Raw genomic sequence first — 24,530 nt, 5'->3', positions numbered from 1 at the left:
GTGGCTAAGAGTGCTTACTGCTCTTCCAGAGGACCCAGGTTCAATTACCTGCTCCCACATGGCAGTTCACAACCATCTGTAACTCCAGTTCTAGGGGATCTGATTTCCAATGCCCTCTTCTGGCCTCCTTTGGCTCCTGAACACACAGTATGCATATAAGCTCATGCATGTTCATACACACAATAAAAAAAAAAAAGGTACTAGTAAAAGCTTGCAAAAGTATGGGAAATTACTATTACATTTGCAAAGTGCTCCTATATTTGAAAGCATAGTGGTTTAAGACATAGATATATCAAGTGTGACATTCTTGACAGAACTGACAGTTTTGAGAAAAGCACACTTTAAGGAATTATGTTAAAAAATCTTAACTTTTTTTTTTTTTTGTCTTTATTGAGACAGGGTCTCCTTGTAGCCCCAGCTGTCCTGGAACTCACTATGTAGACCAGGCTGGCCTCGAACTCACAAAGATCCACCTGCCTCTGCCTCCCAAGTGCTGGGATTAAAGGCATGTGCCACCAACTTTTAGTAAAACCTAAGATCTATATTTTCTTTTAAAAAATAAATTGTCAAATTATAATTGTATATTCTTATGGAGTAAAAACTGATGCTATATATAGAGTGTACAATTTACAATGGTTAAATAACACTAACATTACTTCAAATATTCATCATTCAATATATTCATCATTTCCAATTCTGAACATGTAATACATTACTATTAACTCTAGTCAGTTTACTGTGCAACAGATCTCGAAAGATTATCCCTGTCTTACGAAAACCCTGTGCCGTCTGACCAGCATCTCCTCACTTCCCAGACAAGCATCCTCTGCTCTGCTTCTGAATTTATCTTAGACTCTACACGAGATGAAAGCAGGTGGGATTTCTCTTTCTGTGCCTTGCTCATTTCCCTTGGCATGTCCTCCAAGAATATCCCAATGTTAACAAATGACAGCATTTCCTTGTTATAAGCCGACTAGCACCCCATCCTGGATATGTGCTACATTTTCTCTATCCCTTTGTCTGTTGATGGACATTGAGGTTGATTCTAAGCCTACATTCTAGGCAGCATTAGAACACTGGTCGAAACCAATGAGCATGAGATTAATGGAGCCAGGATTTCAGCATGGGAAGACAAGAGGTGGGTGCTTATTCTGTGACAGACACTCCGGCAAGTACTTTGTACAACTGAACTAAGTTCATCCTCCTCACAGCCCTATAAGGTAGAATCATTCTTTTTCCATTTTAAGCATAAAGAAATGGATAACTACAGAGCTCCCATAGCATGTCCCTAGATAGTAACATGGAAGCTTCTGGTTTTAAACCCAGGCAGTGAGGCTCTAGAGTCTATGTTGTAAACTTTTGCAATGTGATGTCTCCCTGTTTTACAGACACAGTCCATTTGATACAGATTACCTAAAATAGACTGGGGAATGGACCTAATAAGGGAAAACGCATATGGAGGCAAAGGAGGGCTTACAAGCCATTGCGAACACTGGGTTCTGTGTACTCACCGCCACATTTGTCTCCTGCTCTGTTTCTGGCACGTAAGGGTAGTGGTTATAGAACATGTCATTCCGCACCATCTTTTTCCTCATTCTGCAGGGCCCCTCCGTCATCTCTAACATCCATTTGTCTAGATGGGAGCCAATGGGAGGACCCCATAATCCTCGCTCCCGCAACAGCTCACACTCGATCTGGCACCATTCCTCAGTCACATACTTCAGGGCATTTTGTTGGCGCTGGAGGGAAGGAGGCCAGGTTGATTGTCAAGTAACAATAAAAACCATAAATAACTTGGAATGAAGTTATAATTGGGAAACAAATTCAATTGAAGCTATTTCAGACAATATTATAAATCACATTTTATTTATGACTGTATGAGAAGTGGGGTTTGTTGTGATCCAGGAATGTTACTGATTTAGCACCAAGTAAAGGATTGCTATGTACAGGGTAGTGTATGCTTGGTCACACAGGGAGCTGAGGTGGATCAGGGATACTGAAATGATCACCTGGTGATGCATGCAGTCAGCAACCTACCCTTAATACAAGAAGCAGACATCAAGAGAAGGAGTTTCTTCATACCCAACAATGCCAAACAAACTACTGCTAGGATTAGGCGGCTCACCTCCTGATATTCCTTGTACTGTGTATCCACTAGGTCACGAACAACAGCAATATGTGTAAACATCCACTGAGAAATCTCCTAACAAACGACAGGAAAAGAGCCTTAATAGTTTACAGATTTCCTGGGGGTGGGAAATGAGCTAATTGTCGCTAAAATTAATGCTGAACAGTTAAAATTCTGCCAATGTGCTACCATAGAAAACAAAAGCAAAAATGCTAAACAATGAATTATGACGATAGGGGCTGATTGGTGGCCATAGTTCTGCAGCAACCTTCCTCCCCTCAGCACCACAGCCCTGTCTTCAGAGCACCATCAGCCACTTTCAGGAATGGCCTCGGCTGCACACCTGCCAGGGTGCTACAGGGTCAATGGCTGGCTGGGCTGGAGGTTACAAAGGCTGGGGGTGATTTCAGCTCAGTGCAGGTCAACTCTGAAAGATCACTGTGGCCCATGTTCTACTTCAGCCAAATGGGGCTGTCACTCAACCACCATTTGAGTCTGGCATTTCCCTGTGTCTAATTTCCTTCTCCATTCCATAGGGATGAATCCTTGGGGAATATGCTTCCTGTACCCTAAATTCCATCTTAGAGTTGGCTTCATAGAAAACCCAGTGTGGCACAACACATGACTGTATATGCAAATTCTCTCAGATCCTTTCCTCAGCTGTCACAAACTTAAGGATCATGAAGGAAGCTGAGAAAAAAGTTAATGAAGTATGGTGGTTTAAGTAAGTGTCCTCCATGGGCTCTAAGTATTTGAACACTTAGTCCCTAGTTTCTGGTGCTATTTGGGGAGGAACATGCATGATCTATGGAGGTGTGACCATGCTGGAGTGCTGGAGGAAGTATGTCACTGGGGGCAGGCTTTGAGAGTACACAGCTTTCCTACTTCCAGTCTGGCTGCTCTGCTTCCTGTGCCTGCTTGAAGATGTCAGCACTCAGCTCACTGCTCTGGCTGCCTCCTGCCATGCCTCCCCTGCCATTACAGACTTTTCCTTTGGAACCATAGGTCAAATAAACTCTTCCTTCTGCAAGTGGTCTTGGTCATGGTGTTTTATCACAGCAACAGGAGTAACTACTACAAGGAGGCAGGCAAGATTTTAAAAAAAAACACAAGTATTTACAACTAGACTATAAAAAAAAAGACATCTGTTATCGCCTTAAAAATTCTGTAATTATTGGAGCTGGAGAGATGGCTCAGTGCTCTTGCAGAGGACCCGGGTTTGATTCCTAGCACCTACATGGTAGCTCCACGGGCGTGGATGACACAAGTGCACTTATATGCATGCAGGCAATATATGCATATACATAAAATAAAATAGTAATAAAAAAAACTTCTGGACACTGACTTGACACATTGGACCTTAATATTGATGACAGACTATATGGGTTTTAGTGGGGGGGGGGGCACGCTGGGGGAGCATGCCAGTGGGGATGGGGGTATAAAGATGATTAAGACTGTTTGAGATATTCTGTGTAAAATACACAAAAATTCAATAAAAACAAATTAAAAAAAAAGAAATCTGGGGGCTGGAGAGATGCCCCAGCAGTTAAAAGCACTGACTGCTCTTACAGAATTGAACCCAGGTTCAATTCCCAGCACCCACATGGTGGCTACAAACCATCCTTAACTCCAGTTCCAGGGGAATCTGACACCCTCTTCTGACCTCCATGGCATTGCACGACATGGTGCACTCACATACATGCAGGCAATATACTCATACACATAGAGTAAAAATAATAATTAAAATATATTTTAAAAATCTCTGTAATTGTCAATAATGGTATTATTCAAAGTTGGAAAAACTGAGAAAAAATTACCTCAATCATCTCCTAATGTCTGAATCTCATTTGGGTCCAGTTAGGAAAGGGATGCAAATACACAGTACTCACAATACAATTTTATCGTAATAAAGACGTTCCTAGAATCTGTTATCTCTATTTATTCTAAAGGCAAATGTAGCAAAGTTCCATTTCAGGTAATCTACCTGTATATGTTGACAATATTATATAAAACACTGCAACTAAATCTTGAAATATAAACTTCTAAGGGTATCACCAGTGAAGCTATGTAACATACCTGGGTGGAAAGACTGTGTTTATGAAGACCGCTTTCTTTTCGATTCCTTCTTGATCCTGTTAATTTGGAAAGACCAAAGCCGCTGCTGACACGAGACAGTTTAGATTGTGTGGTGGGAACTAATGCTTCTCCTCGACTTATGCATTTCTTCTCATGGGCTAAAAGATTAAAATTAATTATTGTACAAGTCAGCCACATTTTTACTATTTTCATATTAGTTCTAGATACTGGCAATCAGCTTTAGTCTGAAAATATTACTATAACTCAGTAAGGTATTTTGAGAGACAGAGCACATTCACATTACTTCTATCACAGTATACTGCTATAATTGTTCAATTTTATCAATGATTATTCTTAATCTTGCACTGTATCTGTGTATATTGAACTTTCTAAGCTTGTAGATAGAGGAAATATAGCATACATGGGGTCTGGTATTATCTGTATCCTCCCTCCCCCACCTCCCGCTACTTTGGTAGATCTTGGAAATACATCACCAGCAGATAAAGAGAAACTGCTACAGTTACCAAAAGTAGCATTGATTACAGAAGTAGATTCTGCTTTTAGATATCACAGACTTTGTTGGTGAGCCCGTTTAAGGATAGCTGCTCAAGAATTAGTGTGCTAGCTCAATTTATATTTGGTTATAATATCACAATATTCCAATAATATATAGATCTATTTTAATTAGAATGCATTCCTATGTGAATAATTCATAATCATTTATCTTGAACGTTTGCTACTAGGAATATTTTGGAACTCAGAATGTTTTTGATTTTAGGAAAGCTATGAGACACACACAGTATATTATATGCCATTGAGTGTCTACAACAGTAAACCATAATCGAAAACATCAATATTACTGCGGCAAAATGTACAAATACTTATACCAAATATGATAAAAATAGGTACTAAATCAGTCTTAGTACCATATGAAATAGAAAATCATGTTCAGTTTTAAGGAAGAAGATTGCAGACACAGTTAAGAGAGTGACCATGTTTGTCAACAATGTGTTATTCTCTAAACTCTACACGCATGCCTTAGATGTAAAAAGTTCAAGAAGAGAGGTCACATGTCAGTATGATCATTGGAATGGTTCTGCTGTACTTGCGTTTCAATGAGCACTGTGATGTCATCAGAGCAACATTTTCATCAGGACCTAAAGCGCACAGGTGTATAGCAGGCACTCCTGGTAGGCCTTCTCACCTAAATGATTCTGCCAGCACTTCAAACCAGCCTCTTCAATGAGCGGCCTTGCTACGGCTATGTCCACGTGGCCCCTGTCGTTCACAGGCAGTGTGACTTTGAAAAGTTCCTCCAAGACTTGTTTCTTACTATGGATCAATTCAGTCCAAACTCTGTTGACAGCTTTTATGAGAAGCTGACGCCCTAGAAAATGAAAAAAGGGAAATGATCAAAACACAATATAAAGCTAGTTCTTACTTTTCTTCATGTTTTACATCTAAGAATTCGGACAATTGTATTTAACTGTAAAAAACAAAGCTCAAATTATATCTAGCTCAGTGAAAAGGGTTATTTAAAAAACCAAAACTAAGTTTGCCTACTTGCAAAACGTTAAAAAAAAAAAAACAAGAAACAAAAAGCTTTATAGTCATATGAAAATGAATTTTTAAAAATATTTATCACTTTTATTTTTGTGTGTGTGTATGTGTGTATTGCCTGCATGTATGTAAGTGCACCCGTGTCGTGCAATACCCACAGGTCAGAAGAGGGCATCAGATTCACCTGGAACTGGACTTATGGACAGGTTTTAGCTGCCATGTGGGTGCTGGGAATTGAACCCAGGTTCTCTGCAAAAGCAGCCAGTGTTCTTAACTGCTGAGCCATCTCTCCAGTCCCAAAATTTTTATTTATAAAATTGAAAATTATTGCCAGGCATGGTGGTGCACACCTTTAATCCCAGCACTCAGGAAGCAGAGGCAGGTAGATCTCTGTGAGTTCAAGGCCAGCCTGGTCTACATAGTGAGTCACAGGCCAGCTGGGACTACAGGGAGACCCTGCCTCAAAAAGACCATTTTAAAAAATATTTACAAGAAGGAATATTAATAACAAACCATTATCACATAAGAATTAGCAAATTTGGAACATATGTCTTTTTACCAAAGAAAAAAGAATACCTCACCTTTGTTTGTCTACACTTTTAATAATTTTGAAGGAAAATTTTGTACTTTTTGTAGCAATGAAAAAAAATATTATTTTAATTTTTAAATATTTTATTTATTATATATATTTTATGAGTGTATTGGCTACATGTGTGTAAGTGTATCCATATCATGCAATGCCCACAGAGGTCAGAAGAGGGTGTCAATCTTTTGGAACTGTAGTTATGGACAGTTGTTAGCTACTGTGTGGGAACTGAACCTTGGGTCCTCTGCCATCTCTCCATCCACAATCTACCAATTCTAAATAAGAATTTATACTCCATTTAAAAGTTCTCAAACTAGCCACTAATCCCAGCACTCAGGAGGCAGAGGAAGGCAGAGCTCTGTGAGAGCAAGGCCTGGTCTAGAAAGAGAGTTCAAAGTTTTCAAAATGCCCCTGCTGTCAAATGAATCTAGGACCTCATCTGTGCCAGGCAAGTACTCTGCCAATAAGCTATGCTCTCAGACCCTTCAAAGTAATTTTTACTTTGTTTTCATTATTTTTAACTAATTTTAAAGCTGGTATATAAAACAGCAGGCTTTATCATGGCATTTTCATACACATGTCATTATACTTAGTTCTTATTTAATTCCCTTACCAATTTTCCCCCTCTTGCCTGTGCTCTTCCTCCCCCAAAACAGGCCTGCTTCTGCGTTCACATCACATGTATTGCACCCCTGCCTACAGAGCTTTCCTTGTCCTTTCAGGTATCCTCTTTACTCTCATAATCCCCCCACCCTTCTCTCTCTAGAACAAAGGTTCTAGACTTCCAGTTCCTTGTGAAAACACCGCAGGTGAACCTCAGTTTGGGAATTAAGACATTTTGGTAGAAGACAAATTAATAAATGCTTAGATAAATCAATGAAGAGAAGAATGAGTTCTGGGCTTTCGAAGGGTAAAATGGCACACAACCCCACCATGTGGCGTTTTGCTGGGAGACAAACATTACCACAGAGATCTTTGCTTTAACCCTGAGTGCTTAAAGTAAAAAAAAAAAAAAAAAAAAATCAATCCACATGATGTATGCAACATTTGTTTACAGGATTTGGAGAAACTAGTGAGACTCTGACTCAAAGAACAAGCAAACAAACAAAAAACCAAGGAAAACGACAAGATGGTGTAACTGATTAGATGGTATGATGACAAGTACTGATGCTATCTCAAGTAACCTTTGTCTCTAAGGACATGCCTGTAGTTCTCTTTTTAGGCAATGTCAAATTAGTATGTTCAGCATAAATGTGACCAGGTCTTGTAAGAAGCATTGTCAGACTTAGTGCTTTGCTCATTTTGGCACATGGAGATGGTTTGTGGGCAGGTTGGTGGATATGAAGGCTGTCTATGGCACTGAGAAAATAGCTAGTAATACTGGTATTTTTTGAAACCAATGTTTTTGGCTATGTCTGAAAGCTGGAAATGGACACCACCACCACACCCAAAATCATCCAGGGAACTTTACCTTCACTGATATCTTGGCTGTAGCCACCATCTGGTTCAATGTCAGAGGGAATCATGATGTGCCATGTGGTCATGCGTGCTTCTGCTTCCAGTCCAAATCCATCCACGTTGCTGAAACATTGAAACCAAATTCACCTCTCTGAAGGAATGATTACAGCTGACAGCTATAATGACCACGAATTACTCTGCAGACACTTGTAAGCACTGGCCCCATCGTAACGTTCCATTACTGGCAGACAGACATTCAATGGATGCAAAAATAGGACTCCTAATTTACCACAGAGGTGCCATTTTTAAGGAATGATCTCACAAATCCACTTGATTACATGTAGGTAAAGTAATTTCAGGATCAAGATTGTCATATTGACATTTAAGGTCTTTTTAGATTAGTGTTAACATTTTTATCTTAAAATGATAACAAATCTAATAGCCAAGCCCTCTCCAGATTGTAGCTCTCTCTTCTTGGTTTCCCTGATGTGCCACCCTCTTACTTCCCTGTGGGTACCCATGTAGACAGCTCTTTCTTCCAGTGGGCGTTTCTTCCTGTTTAGATGCTCCTAAAGCACTGTGCTGCTTCTAGAGGACTCAGCACAGCTGACTGGCTTACTCAGTTCTGCTTTTTCTTCACCAAGTCTGCCATAGGATCTAGCTTACAGTTTCACTCTAGTCCCTAAATGAGTGACTAGCCCCTAGCTGATACCAAGGATACACCTGTCAAATCCATCAAGATTAAAATACCAGTCAACTCACCAACTTAACATACAGCACTGTGCTGTTTTCTTTTTCACTTCTCTTAGTCTCTTAGACTAAAAACTGGAAATGAACACCACCACCACACTCAAAATCATGACGTGTGTGACATGGTAATCACGAAAAAACTTAAAGATATAGAAAAGTAAATGAAAAAGGAAAATCATTATTTCCTTGCAAAAATGTAACCCTTCCCCTTTACCTTCTTCATAAAAGACTAAATAAAACAGATTACAGGTAAAAATAACTATCACTATATATATATAAAGTTCTGAAGGAATCTGACCAAAGACAAAGTCGACAACAAGGCAAATGGAATCTAAGAGATTTACCTTCCAACATGTAGATTAATCAGGCAGTGAGCAAGACAGCTAATAAATTCTTGGTCGTGGTTCCCAGGGCCCAGGATCAAGTTTCTGTTTACAGTTAGGACCCTGAGTGAATCAAGGAGAGCTACTTGCTGTGGAACAGTTTTGTGAGCCCTGGAGAACTGGTACAAGATGGTCCTATTGAGGCAGTGATAAACTGCATCCAGCGACAACCCCTGTGATCTTCTCTTTGACTAAAGACATGAAAGAGATGTTTTCAGTAAAATGGTCAAAAACAAAAGAACTGCTTATCATTCATAAATGCATTTTGATTAGCTATCGTGTAACTCATGCCATGTTAAGTCCTAGGAGTGCTTACTTAGTCTGAACAATACTAAGCTCTTGCTATTATATATCCAGAGCCCATGAGACACATAAATGCAATTTAAGAATGAAGAAAGTGCTCCACAGAGTGCTCACTGGGGAGCATCCTCTCTGTGGAGCAGTGAACTCTCCAAGAGCACATCAAGTATCATCTGGCTAGAAGCTTCCATCAAGTTAACTTTATTAGGATGAATGACATTTACGCTGAAGAAATCACCAAGAATTTCAGAGAAAAATGTTTCAGTGTTCTAGTTTCATTCCCTCACTTGAGAGTTCTCTGTGGCTTAACTACATATGTGTATCTTCAGAGATTCTTAGGTGACAGGAGAACTGTGCACCTACACCACACACCAGCCAAATTTGGTAGCAGCACTTTCTGACTTTTCTGCATTAAAAAGGAAATTAAATTAATTACATATGCCAGATCAGACCCATGCTTTTTGGTCAAACAAGCATAAGGAGGGTGGTATCTTCAAAGGAATATGGATGCCAATGGACAGTGTAAAGGTTCAATTGACAAGAGAAAAGTTCTTCAACAGGGACTCTTCGCTCTTTGTCTTTACACACTGACATATTATAAAAATGTACGAAATTATAGTAACAAAGTATTAACCCTGGGTCAGAAAGGGTCAGCAAGAGACCAACTAGTTTGAATAAATTAGGCAACTTTATAAAGAGAACACTGGTACCAGGAAGGAGAGAGGAGTCAAAAGTATGCATTTTTTACTTACTTTTAATAAGCTTAGCCTATTAAATGTTAACAACCATTATCTTTTTATTTACACTTATTTCCAACAATTTTGACACCATAATAAAGTTTACCGAAAAGAAAACATGTACTATGTAACTAATAGTGACAATGGATTACCTGTGCAATTAGTTGAATTATAAAATCTATAAGAAGTTTAGATTCTTTGTTGAACATGCCTTGCCAAAGCTTGTCCACCACACGTTGTGTGAAATAAAATACATTGTTCACCAATACCTGGTAGCTTCCTCCACTGGTAATAGGCAGAGACGCATCTTCCCCTAAATTCCAGTAGGAAAAAGAGGTCTAAGAAAATTGGTGTCTACCAGCACAAGGACCTCAAAGAAAGCAGGTTAGGAAAGATGAGCATACCCACAGCACTTAAGAATACAACCACAAGCTCCTAGGTACTATTTTAATAAAATGATGTGCATGGTCAGAAACCAGGGAAATGCTAGAAAGAATCTTTTCAGCAGGTTAAAAGCACTGTGGGCTGAGAGTCCCTGTGAAGTCTCTTAAAACTAAAGACTGCCTGTGAGAAGCAAGCAGTTCTTCAACTAAAGCTGTCAGCAATAGAGTCTCCATCTGAGAGAAAAAATCCAATTTATTAGCTAAAAATGGATTGTGTGTGAATAATAAAGCTTAAAAAAAGCCCATCAAACAAAACTCTATTTTGGAGCATACTTTTCATAGTAAATGAGGTGATATAGGCAAAAGAAGCTGAAGATAATTCGTGAAATTCAGTAGATTCAGTGGAGTTACCAAAAGGGACTTGTACTGTAGCCCTCTGTGATTACTACCAGTGCTGCCTCTTCTTGTTAGGCTACCCCAGTATGTCCAGTGGGTTGCTATAAACACACTGCCTCAAATCATCCCCTTCTCACCAAATGATCTCTAACACCCCCTGCAGAGTCTGGAGGCTCTGATACACGTGATCACTACTGTTACCTAACTCTAAACTACCCTGTTAAACCAACTCTTCATTTTGTAACTTTAAAAACATTTTACTTATGTGTATGTGCATGTACCTACTTGTCTCTATGTGTACCACATGCATGCAGTGCCTGCAGAGGCCAGAAGAGGAGGTCAGATGCCCTGTAACTGGAGTTATGGGTGGTTGTCAGTTGCACAATGTGGGTACTGGGAACTGAATCTGGATCCATTACAAGAGCAGATATTGCAGAATTTGAGAATTCATTTATATGTTGTGCTGGATAGCTTTAGTGTCAACTTGACACACCTGGATTGAGGGAGCCTCAGCTGGGGAATTGCCTCTATTGGACGGCCCTGTGGCCATGTCTGAGGGGCATCCTCTTGATGAGTGATGTAGGAGGGCCCAGCCCACTGTGGGTGGTGCAACCCTGGCAGGTGGGCCTGTGCTACATAAGAAAGCAGGCTGAGCAGGGGCCAGGGGAGCAAGCCAGTAAGCAGTGTTCCTCCACGGCCTGTGCTCCAGCTCCTGCCTCCAGGTTCCTGCCCTGAGTTCCTACCTTGAGCTCCTGGATGAACTGTGACCTGGGGGATGTAAGATAAATAAACCCTTTCCTCCCCAAGTTGGTAGTGGTCAGAGTGTTTTGTCACAGCAATGAAGAAACAAACCAGGACATATGTCAAAACAATACTAAAGATTTCCTGGCACATTTACTAGCATGGAGGTTCTACGATTCATGTGATCACTAGGACCTCAGAGTAGTCCATAAAATATACCTTTCAAAATAAACCTTTCAATATTTTTAGTCTTCCTCCCTCCCTCTTTTTCTTTTGAAGAAAACATGGCCCATGCTTATTTTGAATGTACAACCCTTTTTCCTTAGCTTCTTAGCACTGCCGGGATAACAGGTAGGTATACTACGCCTAGCTTTGAAACAATACATTCCCTTCCCCTATAAATTTGCATTGTGTTGTATGTAAATGATATTTCTACTGTAAATGCATCAAGTGTTACATCTTTATTGTAATGAAATGCAAATGTTTTGAAAAAACATTCCAGTGTATTCTGACCTTTTGATCTGGAACACATCTTAAAGAACAATATGCACAAATCTATGATTCTACTACTCAACAGACACATATAATTACAAGTATGTGGTCTCTTTGAACAAGAATGTTTACAGCAGTATTATTTAGAGTTGTCTCTAACTAGAAACTTCCATATGTCTATCAGCAACAACATTAATAAAAATATACTCATGTGACACAATACTACATAGTAATGATAACAAATAGACTTCTGCTCCATGAAAAAACATAGATATATCTCCCACACAAACAAAATGCTAACTCTATGAGGTTAGATGGAATTTTGGGCATGGTGGCATGAGCCTTTAATCCCAGCACTCAGGAGGAAGAGGCAGGTAGACCTCTGTGAGATCAAGACCAGCCTAATCTCCATAGCAAGTCCAGATCAGATGGGGCTACAGGGAGACCGTGTCTCAAAAAAACAAAACACAACAAAAAAACAAACAAAAAAATTGGCTGAAAAGAAAAGAGAAAAAAAAAATGAACTTGGAGTTTAGAGAGTTTAAAGTAATAATAGGCACTTTTAGAAAAGAAAAGGATGTGATTACCCAGTAACACATCAGCTGCAAGCAAATGGTCCATCACACTATCCAAAATGTATGTCTGAAATTCTTTTTGCTGAGTTCTTGTTGATCTTTCAGGGGATGCCTATATAAAGAAAAATCAAAAGAACAACAACAAAAAAACCCAAAATTAGACACAGACCTAACTACACAAGGATGGGGTCCTAGCATATTTACATTATGAAACATGTCAAAAAGCCAAAAGCAGTCCTACTGGCAAACTGGGGGAAAATGGCACAAGGGAGATTATTTGTGTGTATCATCTTGCTCTCAATTTTCAAATCACACAATTAAAAAATAAAAAAGGGAAGCCACAGTGAAGAGCCATCTCTAAATCTATTCTTTCAAAATCCTGACCATGAACATAGTATTTAGTAAACATTTAATAATTTATTATTATGCTTCATTTCCAAAAGATATGGCAGTTTAAAAAAAGCAGATAAAATAAGTCAGAAAAATCATTAATGCAAACCCAAAAGCTCAAGAAATATAGTAGTCAAGAGCACTCAATGGGGAAGAAATTATTTAAACAAAAGATTAATCAGGCAGACAATCTAGTGCTGCTTCATGCATGTCAGGAGGGAAGAAACTGTGGTTTATGCTTTTTATTATCTATGATAGGAAGCACATTAGTTTGCTGGCACCAGAGAGGATATGGTTTCCTACAATTGTCTATGAGCAATGTTGTCTGTGGATAGTGAACAGATGTATAGATGGCATTTCTGATAACACTTTTATGGAGTATTCATCTCAAGGAAAAACGTGGAGTACACAGTTGAATGACACCCTCCAAAAGTACCTCCTGGTTGCTAGGGAAGACAATTTAGGTACCTAACTTCCAAATACGCAGCCTGGTAAATGGCAAAGCACTGGGAAGAAAGGTAACTAAGGATACTTTAATGATCCTTCTGTAGCCATTCAGCCAGGCCTTTCTCACACAGGAACAGTTCCAACTGTTAATACATTCTTGACAGTGTGTGTAAGTCAAAGTATAATATTGGTGTTTTGCAAACAGGTGTGAAAACAGAGCAATCGGGACAATGTTTAGGAGCACCTTACAAAAGTGAGCTTTAGAATACTGTTCTGTTTTCTTTGTGATCTGACTTTCTAAGTGGTCCCAGGGAAGATTTTAAAGGTGCTCCTTGTTCCTTCCCAGTTGAGGGGCTGGGAAGATAGCTCAGTGGGTTAAGTGTCGGCTGTGTAAGTATTCATGTAAAAGCCAGGCACAATGAATGGTACCTGTCTGTAACCCCAGTGCTGGGAGTAGAAATGGGTAGATTCTGGGGGCTTCCTGGCCAGCCAGTCCAGTGGAAACAGCAAGCTCCAGGTTTAGTATGAGATCATATCCCAAATATTATAAGGTGGAAAGTAATAGAGGAAGACACCTGCTGTTGACCTCTGGCCTCCCCCCTCCCCCCATGCAATGCATGCTGGTGGAGAATAAAAATAAAGAAGATGAAATCTAACTTCTACACTGAGATCAAAGACAGTAGCCTAAGGAGTAAAAAACCAACTGAAGCAAAGTTGTTAATGAGTATTTCCTTCTTTCTTGTGCATGATGTCTTTATTTTTTAATTATTTATTTATTGTTATTTTATGTTTATGAGTGTTTTATGCACATGAATGTAAGTGCACCTGTGGATACAATACCCATAGAGCCTAGAAAAGGGCATTGGAACTAGAATTATAGATGTTAGCTACCAAGTGGGTGCTGGGAACTAAACCCAGGTCTGCTGCTAGAGCTGCCAGTGCTCTTAACCACCGAATCTCTCCAGATCCCTGGTATCTTTATTTTAAAGTGACAACATACGTGAGAAGATCTAGTAACTGAGATTGGTTTATCCTTAATTTGAGAAAAAGTGAAAGATTATGTTGTTTAGTTGAACAGAAGGTGTCTGGGCAATGGCCAATGGAGACATGTGACCAATGTCTGTCTATTATTCTGGGATACTGTAGTCAGAGTCCTACTCCCACTAACTGAAAAGTGTGAACTTCTAACTGATAAACAGCAGAGTAAAAGTTTCACCAGGACTGCCATGGAATTAGGCAAGTGGCCATTTCATCCACCATCTGGTAGGAGTTGACCAAGGGATAAGGCTGTCCATTTGGAGGATATAACCACTCTGGAGACTACAGTCCTCAGCAACACAACTAACCCAGGGGTTAAGTGCTAATAAATAGGTTAATCAAGTCTTAACCAGATAGTTTTGGAGTCTATAAAACAAGGTCTTCGAAACATGAGAAGTGTCTTATCATAACGATACTTATTTTTACTTAAATAAAAACAAATTGTTTCTATTTCCAGAAGGATTTTAAGGTCTGCTTAGTCATCAGTGGACATTTAATCCTCTGATTCTTCTCACTGTAGCTTTTGCATGGGTGATCATGACCCCAAACCTACACTTGTTACTGGCTCTAGCTGCCTAGCTCAAATGGTATTGCTGAGATTTACAGCACTCTAAATTTTACAGAATTTAAGATTTTTATGAACATAGGCATCATTGTCACTTTAAAATAATTCACTGGAGTATTCTGTGCCAGACACAGGTCCTTGCTATATATACACTTTTGTCATTTCATCAGTAAAACACCATTTTGGACATCATGACATCCCCATTTTAGAGACAAAGTAATTGAGGCTAAATGAGATTAAATCACAACTAGGACTTAAATCCCAGTTCTTTGGAGCTTAAAGCCCAGAGTCTCACCAGCTACATCACATTCTCCCCACTACACTGAAATACGACAGTGAGGTTAACAAACACACAAGCTATAATGTTTTCATCATTCTTTTAGATAAACCTGGCTGGTTCACCAGATCTACATTCAGATATGGTGAGCACTGGAAGCTTGCTCTGGCTCCGGGCGGGCAGACCTGTCTCCCCAGTAGAGCCAGTGAAGCAGGAAACATTAAGAATTCAAAGGATCACCATCTCCTTTTCAAGGCCTTGGGAAGGCCATGCATAATATTCTTGTCAGACTGCATAGGTAGGCCAGGGATAGGTATCTGGTGTCCCTGGGAGAGAGTGCTGTGGTTCTGGGAAGAAGGCTTCAGGTGCTGTCCTGTGGCTGCAATGGATAAGAAGCCTTTAAAAGAAGAGTCTCAGCTTCTGGGTTCTGACTGCAGGCTTCCTCTGACTCCTTCTGAGTAGCCTGGTATGCTCATGGCCCACTTTGCAACTGATTTTGTTTGCTTGCTTCCTTGTGGCCACTCAGGGTAGGCTTCCCTCTGATATATGATGAGGACAAGTCTTGAGGATAATGTCTGGGAAAGAGTATACTGAGCTCCTAGATCACAAAACACAGCTTACAGTATCAAAACAACACACATGCAAACTCAGGACCATGAGTTTGGTCTACTTCATCTTTAGGTAGATGTAAACACTTTTGATTTGTAACCATGTACTTTCTTTCAATTGCCACACTTCTCATCTGTACCAAACCCATCTAGTCCTTCATGTACAGTTGGGGAGAACTCTGATGAATGCTGGCGAAGAGTCACCAGACATCCCTAAGCCAGGCCAATTGAATTTTTGAGTATGCCAGGCACTGACTTATAAATATTATCCTGTATTATTGTGTTTAATTTTCATAATAATTATCAGACAGGTTCCTTTCTTAGATCATTTTATAGATGGATAAACTGTAAGGGAAGGGGGAATTGAACTTGACCAAGGTTAGAGAGCTGGAACCAGCATACATTAATTCCTCAGAATGCTTCTTACTAGTAACATGTATATATTTAACTCTAACAACAAACCTACTGAAGAAACATTTAATGATATTCTTCAAAGAACTAATGTAACATGCTTATATAATAAATGGAACAGAGTCAAATCCAAGAACTTCTTACTGAAAATCGACTCCCTTATAATGAGCCTGAGATAGTTTTAGAGACTGCTAAAAAATAATTTCACATGTTCCTTTGGCAGATACAATCAAATAAGCATGTTCTCCTATGATGTTCTCACACTAATAAGACCGAAGAGGGTAGGGTTCACATCTGTCAGACTGAAAATTAGTGAGTTTAAGCCTCACTGTTCTAGAATCTCTTCAGAGATAAAACTTCATGATCATCTGATTAAGAATCATATATTTTAAAAAATATTTTATTTATGCCGGGCGTGGTGGTGCATGCCTTTAATCCCAGCACTCAGGAGGTAGAGGCAGGCGGATCTCTGTGAGTTCAAGGCCAGCCTGGTCTACATAGTGAGTTCCAGGACAGCTGGGGCTACAGGGAGACCCTGTCTCAAAACTCCAAAAAAATTTTTTTTATTATTTTCATTTTATGTGTATGTGTGCATTGCCTGCATGTAGGTAAGTGCACCCATGTCATGCAATGCCCGCAGAGGTCAGAAGAGGCTGTCGGATCCCCTGGAACTGGAGTTACGGACAGCTGTTAGCTGTGATGTGGGTGCTGGGATTCGAACCTGGGTCTTCTGCAAGAACATTCAGTGTTCTTAACCACTGAGCCATCTCTCCAGCCCCAAGAATCATATATTTTTAAGGAAAGTCAAAGAACATAATATTTTTATTAGCTTTTGTATATGTACATTCTGTAAATGTGCAAAGTTCTTTAAAGTAGTAAGTTAATTTTTTTAGATTTATTTTTATTATGGTTATATGTGTGTGTTTGCTGTGTGTGTATGTGCCCACAGAGGCCAGAAGACAGTGTCAGATCCCTTGGAGCTAGAATTATGGGAAGTTATGAGCTACCTAATAAGGGTGCTGAGAAATGAACTTAGGTCCTCTGGAAGAACAGTGAGCAGTGTATACTCTTAACCATCTCCTCAGCCCAGTTTTTAAAAACAGATTTCTACCTTTTTTGATAAAAATGGCATCATATCTTCCTGTTTTGCAAAGATGTAATTACTAGTGAACTGATTAAAAAAATATTATAGACTATCCCAAGGTACTCTGCCACCTGTTAGGGGAATTGAAAAACACATCAAAATTACTCTCTAGTTTTAAAGACTTTAAATCTATCTTGGGGCTTTAACCTGACACTTCTGCTTATCCCTGAACTATAATCCTAACACCCCAGCTCCTAGTCCAAATGGGCACAACTTCCCATATGAACAACAATGAGAAGGTTAGTGAAGGTGACATGCAACTTTTCTACTAACACAGAAAACAAAAATAAAAGTTCCTAAGTTATCCATGATTAACTAATTAGCTATTAGGGTTCTTAGAAGCTCAAAAATGCTCATGCTGGCTAGGTGCACGCTGGCTATTTTTTCTCTCAGTCATCCTTTTTTGCACATATTTCTTCTGAATCTCATTGCTATTTCACTTTTCATGGGCTGTTTCAAACTTTTACCCTAGATATTGAGATAATGATCATCTTTCTTGAGCTTTTCTTTTTTTTTTTTTGTTCCCTTTTTTGGTGATACTTGTTGAATTCAGGACCTCATGCACGCTAAGACAACTGCTCCAGCACTGAACTCCAGCTCCAGCCCTATGAGCTTTTCACAGTTTCCAAAGAGAAGAAATGGTATCAGGCAAGCTTTTCATTCTAAAGCTTTTGATCATGCGGATTACAGGTGAACCATTTTTTTCATCTGCCAATCTTAAAACACTGAGGTTCTGGTTAAAGTACTTAGCATGACCGGCTCCTAAATCTGTAGGTGACTTCTTTTAATTGGCTAAACTGAGATGTTTTCATCTAAGTAAACACTTTCTGTGGTTTTGAGGTTACAATTAACAAGTTAACTGCATTAGCCACTAGATGGAGCAGAGAACTTTGCTGAGAGCTCCTGCCCACGCCACATTTCTTCCCTTGGAAAGCAGTCGCCACACTTAATAACCTTCACACATTCCAAGGCAGGGCCTCTTTGGCCCTATTTTTACAAACTTGCCAAAAGAACATGAACACATAGGCAACAATAGATTATTCACTAAATTCTCTCCTTGTGATCTTTTATTTCCTTTAGTGATTCCAATAGGTGCACATTTTGCTGTTGGTTGTTTAGCTCTGAGAAGATCAAACACAAAGTATGCACGATTTGGATACTCACTCTACTGCTGAGTTACACACCACAGCTTTCTATGAGTATTTGAAAATGGCCTAAGTGTAAAGCCAGTAAGGAAACCGGCTAAGGTGAAGACTCACTCTCATTTTCCCATGCACCACTGGCTTCTACCATTCATCAGGGATAGGAACAAATATCAAAGTCTGCTGCCTTGAGGGGGAAAAAAAAAATCAGTGAGTGCATGTTGAGTATCTCTATGTGCAATACACTGTGTTGTAAGCTGCAATGGACAGGATAGCAACACCAGTGGTAATGCTGGGTGTGCATGATTGAAGTAGAGTTAAGAGGTGAGGGGAAAAACTCTAGGCAGAGCTCTGAACATATAGAGGAGGGGTGGTGTCCACACGCTACTGTCTGCAGGTTGAATCTCCCCTGAGCCTATTTTTGCAGATGGCTGGCTTGATGGGATGCAGCCTACCCACTGTCTTCCGTGCTGGTTCTAGTTCCTTCCATACAGTGCAGTGGCACAGCTGAAGAGTTCTGACACAAACTCTATGGCTTGAAAAGCCTAAAATAAGGAGTATTTTTTGGCCCCTTATTGGAAAAATTTACCAATTCCTAGAAAAAGGATGATAAAAGACCGAGTTAGAAATGTGCTTGAAGGAATGGAAAGAACTGCAACAAACTGACAGGGTCTATCTAGCACGTGTGGGATTAACAACTTTACAGCCCACATGTGCGCTGCCCACAGAAGCATTAGCAATCTGAAAGTGTTCAGCATAGAATTTAATTGGTTCTTAATGTTCTAATTTTAACAACAAGTTCTACATGCATTTCTTTGTCTTTACCTCCAACAGAAGATCAATTAGTGGAGTCTGCTTGCTGGCAGGGGTAAGACAGAGGTTGTCGATTATTAAGACCCGCATGAAGTCAAAGACGAACTTTTTAGCTGGGTGGTTGGTCAGATAGGTTTTGGTGCCCACATTGCAGTACTCTGACTGGCTCCTGTTCATTCCTGTGTCTGCAGCAAAGGCTTTAAACTCTTCTGCTGGAGATCCAACTTCATCATCGAGATCAGTCACCTAAGGAATTCAAGCGGAATCATATTAGATTTTGAGACACTTTTATTTCTGTGTCTTAAAAAGAAAATTGTGGCAGCAGCAGCAGCAAGAGCAGTGGCAGCGGTGGCACTATTTCCTTCAGCCTTGACTCCCATTTAGCTGCTCAGCACATGACTGTGCACTGCTTTACCTGACCTTTGCTTTCAAGGTAGTGATCTGGTGCCATGTCACAGCTACTCAACATGGGTCTTTCTGATTGAACACTAATAATATAACTGCTTTATGTGCGGTTATGAATCCACTATGGATAACTGTATTTCAAATAAATGAAACAGCATGAGGATGACTGCATTTGCATATTTGACATAGAAGTCAAATGTCATGGAATATCAGATAAAATGTGTCTTAAGGTTGGGTGTGGTGGCGCACGCCTTTAATCCCAGCAGAGGCAGGCAGATCTCTGTGAGCTCAAGGCCAGCCTGGTCTACATAGTTCCAGGCCAGCTGGGGCTACAGGGAGACCCTGTCTCAGAAAGACCAGAAAAAAATTGTGTCTTAATGGTAATAGCTAAGGGTTGATCATTTTTTTACAGGTGAAAAAAAATCAAAATAAGCAAAACAACAATAAAACTCTTCCCAATTTTAAGCCAGGCAAGAAAGACAGAATAGTAAACAATCCACAAAAAGCTGATAAGGAAAAGCATACCATGGAAGGTCATGTTTTTAAAAATATTTTATTTAGGCCCGGCGTGGTGGCATACCCCTTTAATCCCAGCACTAGGGAGGCAGAGGCAGGCGGATCACTGAGTTCAAGGCCAGCCTGGTGTACATAGTGAGTTCCAGGTCAGCTGGGGCTACAGGGAGACCCTGTCTCAAAAAGACCAAAAAAAAATTTTTTTTATTTATTATTTTTATTTTTTATGTGTATGCGTGTGTTGCCTGCATGTAGGTAAGTGCACCCGTGTCGTGCAATGCCCACAGGGGACAGAAGAGGCTGACAGATCCCTGGGAACTGGAGTTATGGACAGTTGTTAGCTGCCATGTGGGTGTTGGGATTCGAATCCAGATCTTCTGCAAGAACATTCAGTGTTCTTAACTGCTGAGCTATCTCTCTAGCCCCAGACGGTCATATTTTTACCAAAAATAAGGATTCTAAACTTGTAAGCAAGCTGGAGTCTTAAAGTTATATGCCATCCCTGTCTTCTAGAAATATCCACAGTTTTAGAATGAGCATTCCACCTTTATATAGTGAGAAAAATCAGCACGAAGAAGGTAGTTTACTCCAGTCCCTAAAGTATGTCATAGGAATGAGAACACTTCGTGGGGTTCTGAAGTACTGTGGAAAATAACTATCTTTTGAAAGGAAAGAAATACCTGAGCTATGGCTGATCACAGCCTAATAATTTCCTGTTAAGTTAGTATAAAATAAAAAAAGTTAAGCAAGAACCACATTATTTGATCACTTTTTAAGACAACTCTATAATTCATTTGTAAAAAAATAAACCCAGGAAACTCCCATGAAGAAGTCTGGCCTGACTAGAATTCTGTTGCTAGCCAAGAGCTTTTAATAACCATGCCACCACCACCATATGGACAAAGAAATGAACAACAGCTCCGAGGACAGGGAAATTATTGTCTATGCACAGGACAGTACAGAGGATGAAAGCGGGAATAGAGCTCACAGTTCTGTCAGGGACAAGCAGAAGGAAAGTGTGGGGAGCCGGAGGCAGCAGATGGTGATGTAATAGGTGATACACAAAGACAAAACTGCAACTTAGGCAGAAATTCAGGCAAAAGAAAAAAATTTTTAAATATCTGTTAAGCACTGAAACAGACTAATTCTGGTTCGACCTTTCTCTGACCTTTCTTACCATCTCTGAGTAAGGGCGGATGTTGAAGGGGAAGACAGTTGCTGCTAATGCACACAGGAAATCAGGGCTCATCCACATGGAGGCGAGGTCTGGCACATTGTGATACAAGTATCTAAAGAACTGCATGAGGGTCACTGGGTACTCTCGTAGCCATGAGCCCTCTTCTTCCGACTGCCACGGCTGACATAGGAATAGGAGAAGAAAACATTAGAGAAGTTAATGCCTAAAAAGTACTTTAGTGAAGTGGCAAACGTTTATAATCCCATGACTTGGGAGGTGGAGGCAGAAAGATCAGGAGTTCAAGGTTATCCTTGGCTACACAGTAAGTTTGAGGTAAACCTGGGCTGCATGAGATTCATTCCTTCTCTCTCTGTCTCTGTATGTCTCTCTCTCTCTCTCTCCTGGGTGTATGTCTCTCTCTCTCTCTCTCTCTCTCTCTCTCTCTCTCTCTCTCACACACACACACACACACACAAAGTTAAAAAAAATCTACTACTGACCACTCTTCTATCATTGAAGATATCAATTATCAATGGTCCAAAAATTTATAAACTACACGAGCACAGGTATATGTGCACACACATAAATAAACATAGTCGTTAGCTCAAATACAAGCCACACCCATAGAAACTGGTCAGATGTTTGTTCTTCAGAGTCCTCACAGCTCAGCTAAGAACAGTCAGTGCTTCTGAATATTCAATATCAACATGAGCATGGCTGACACCACAGCGGCTGTTTCCCTTCAGTGTTCCCAAATGTGCATCATGTCAGACAATCAGGACTAAGATAAAGGATGCAGAAGTCACTCTATCCATCTGAGCCTTATACTTCCTGCTACAATAGCACCAATGCTCTGAAGCACCATACAACAAACACAATGCTGATAAATAATAAAAATATGCGCACACAAATACTTGAATAATGTGCATCTGGGCCCTGAAAGTAGCTTCTTCAACTCAGAATTTTATATTTACTTATGAATAAAAATTCCAAAGTATTCTGGAGTAATTATCTTTAATGGTAATGTTTTATTCTTAGACGAAAGAACAATTATTTTGACTAAAATTCTAATTCTCAGGCACATATAATTCAAAGTATCTAGGTTAATATTTTCCCTTAAAACACAATTCTAAACTGTGTAAGCAAACCAAGCCATTATTCACAATATTCCTTTAAGGTAGACAGGAATAAAGAATTTTGTCATTTATTCTCCCAACTTTTCATGTGTAAGTTCAAAGTAATCAGAATAGAAAAAGTGAAAAAGAAAATAAAATTGCACTATTAACCTTTTAAACATATAAATGAAAATAATTTTAGTTCAATGTGGTCATATATACAATATATCATGATCACATAATATACACATTACAATATCAGTTGATACTTATGGCACACTTACTATATATACCAGGCACTCCTATAAGCATTTTATGTATGTACTACCTCATTAAATCCTCAGAACAACCCTATGAGGTAAATTCTGTTATCAGCAGATTTTAGCTAAGGCAACAGGAGTGCACAGTGGTTTGCATGTATAGAACAGCAGGAGTGGGATCCTGGGTTCTAGAATCTGCAGTTCCCTTTGTCCTGCAGTGCTGGCGATCAAACGCAGCTCTTACACATGATAGGCAAATACTCTACCAAGGAGTCACACCTCCAGCTTCAGAATCTGTTGTCTTAACTACACTGTCTATCCTTACCACATTACAGATGAGAAACACCTAAGATGGGGTTCTAGAGTTATGTAGGAAATAAACAGCTATAGTAAATCTCAAAAGAATTTCTCTCTGAAGAAGCAAGTATCATAAACAGGTTGACTAGCAGCCTGCCCCAGCCCCTCAGTAACTTACTGAATTCAGCATGCTGCGGAGCATTCCCAGCAATAAAAAAGCAGCTTCTGTACACACATTGTGGATAGAAGAGACCACGGTTCCACTAGAGGCAGGAACTCCAAAGATAAATGTCCAGATGGAATCCAAATCAAACTGCAAAATTCAGATGTTTAAAGATCAGTCACTAATCTTTCTTATTTCAAGAGATATTTAGAAATTCTAATATTATATAATTTCTTTGAAACTATTTTTTAAGTTAGTAAACAGAGTATCACCAATTCTCCATTCTACATGTCAAAATTCAGGTAGTTACAGCAGTGTGCACTCTCCTATAACCTGTCTTAGCGAGTTCCTATGCTTACAATGTTGCTTTCTACCTATTTTCTCAACGAAGAAAAAAAAAGAAAACCACATGCTAATTAGTCAAAAGATAAAATTACAAATGTGATGACTTTAAGCAAGCTCTTTCAAAAGGCATGATGAACGTACTTTTCCCCATTCTTAGCAATGTTTTGATCCAAATTTATATTACTTACAAGTAAGATATAACACAATAAAAATGAATATTTATTGAGAGCAATATTTTCTTTTGCTTTTATTTTTTTGAGACGGTCTGCCTATAGCCCCAGCCTTCCAGGAACTTGCTATGTTGACCAAACTGGCTCCCGTCTTACAGAGATCCACCTGCTTCTGCCTCTGGAGTGCTAGAATTAAAGGAGTGCTGCCACCAAGCCTGGCTATTGAGAACAGTTGTTTGGACAACTACTAGGGTGATTTGAATGTCATTTGGCATTAGATGGAAGCAAAGCTGAATTTAAAAGATAAATTCCTAAGTCTTTATGAAATACAAATATAAGCTATAGAGAGACAATTATAATAGTCTTCAATTATAGGTCAAATACCATGTTAGTTACTGCTTTCCTGAAAATGTAGATGCTATCATTAAGAAATTGAAAATATATAGGCTGGAGAGAAGGCTCAGCAGTTGAGAGCACTGACTGCTCTTGCAGAAGACTCAGGTTCGATTCCCAGCACCCACATGGCAGCTAGAAACCGTCTATAACTCCAGTTCCAGGGGATCTGACACCCTCTTCTGACCTCTGTGGGCACTGTATTACACGAGTGCACCTACATACATGCAGGCAATACACTCACACACATAAAATAAAAATAATATTTTAAAAAAAGAAATTGAAAATATTT

At 39.5% G+C, this 24,530-nt stretch overlaps 1 protein-coding gene across 7 annotated transcripts in view; it reads right to left on the bottom strand.

Annotated features, from left to right (window-relative positions):
* Wdfy3 (WD repeat and FYVE domain containing 3) overlaps window positions 1-24,530 on the bottom strand; it is a 269,996-nt gene that overhangs the window by 60,407 nt on the left and 185,059 nt on the right. For all 7 annotated transcript variants that reach the window (XM_017802846.2, XM_017802849.2, XM_029555330.1 and 4 more), the window contains 11 exons: window positions 23,346-23,480; window positions 21,496-21,675; window positions 19,413-19,646; window positions 12,578-12,677; window positions 10,131-10,291; window positions 8,903-9,132; window positions 7,822-7,931; window positions 5,409-5,591; window positions 4,205-4,362; window positions 2,126-2,203; window positions 1,512-1,739 (listed from right to left, as the gene is read on the bottom strand). In XM_017802846.2, the coding sequence (XP_017658335.1) occupies window positions 1,512-1,739; window positions 2,126-2,203; window positions 4,205-4,362; window positions 5,409-5,591; window positions 7,822-7,931; window positions 8,903-9,132; window positions 10,131-10,291; window positions 12,578-12,677; window positions 19,413-19,646; window positions 21,496-21,675; window positions 23,346-23,480 (1,797 nt within the window). The remainder of the gene's footprint in view (window positions 1-1,511; window positions 1,740-2,125; window positions 2,204-4,204; window positions 4,363-5,408; window positions 5,592-7,821; window positions 7,932-8,902; window positions 9,133-10,130; window positions 10,292-12,577; window positions 12,678-19,412; window positions 19,647-21,495; window positions 21,676-23,345; window positions 23,481-24,530) is intronic.

This window comes from Nannospalax galili, unplaced genomic scaffold, assembly GCF_000622305.1.
Source record: "Nannospalax galili isolate Female #2095 unplaced genomic scaffold, S.galili_v1.0 scaffold405, whole genome shotgun sequence".
Lineage (NCBI taxonomy): Eukaryota > Metazoa > Chordata > Mammalia > Rodentia > Spalacidae > Nannospalax > Nannospalax galili.
The sequence above is the reverse complement of the archived record's forward strand: the minus strand, read 5'-3'. Positions and strand labels throughout refer to the sequence as shown.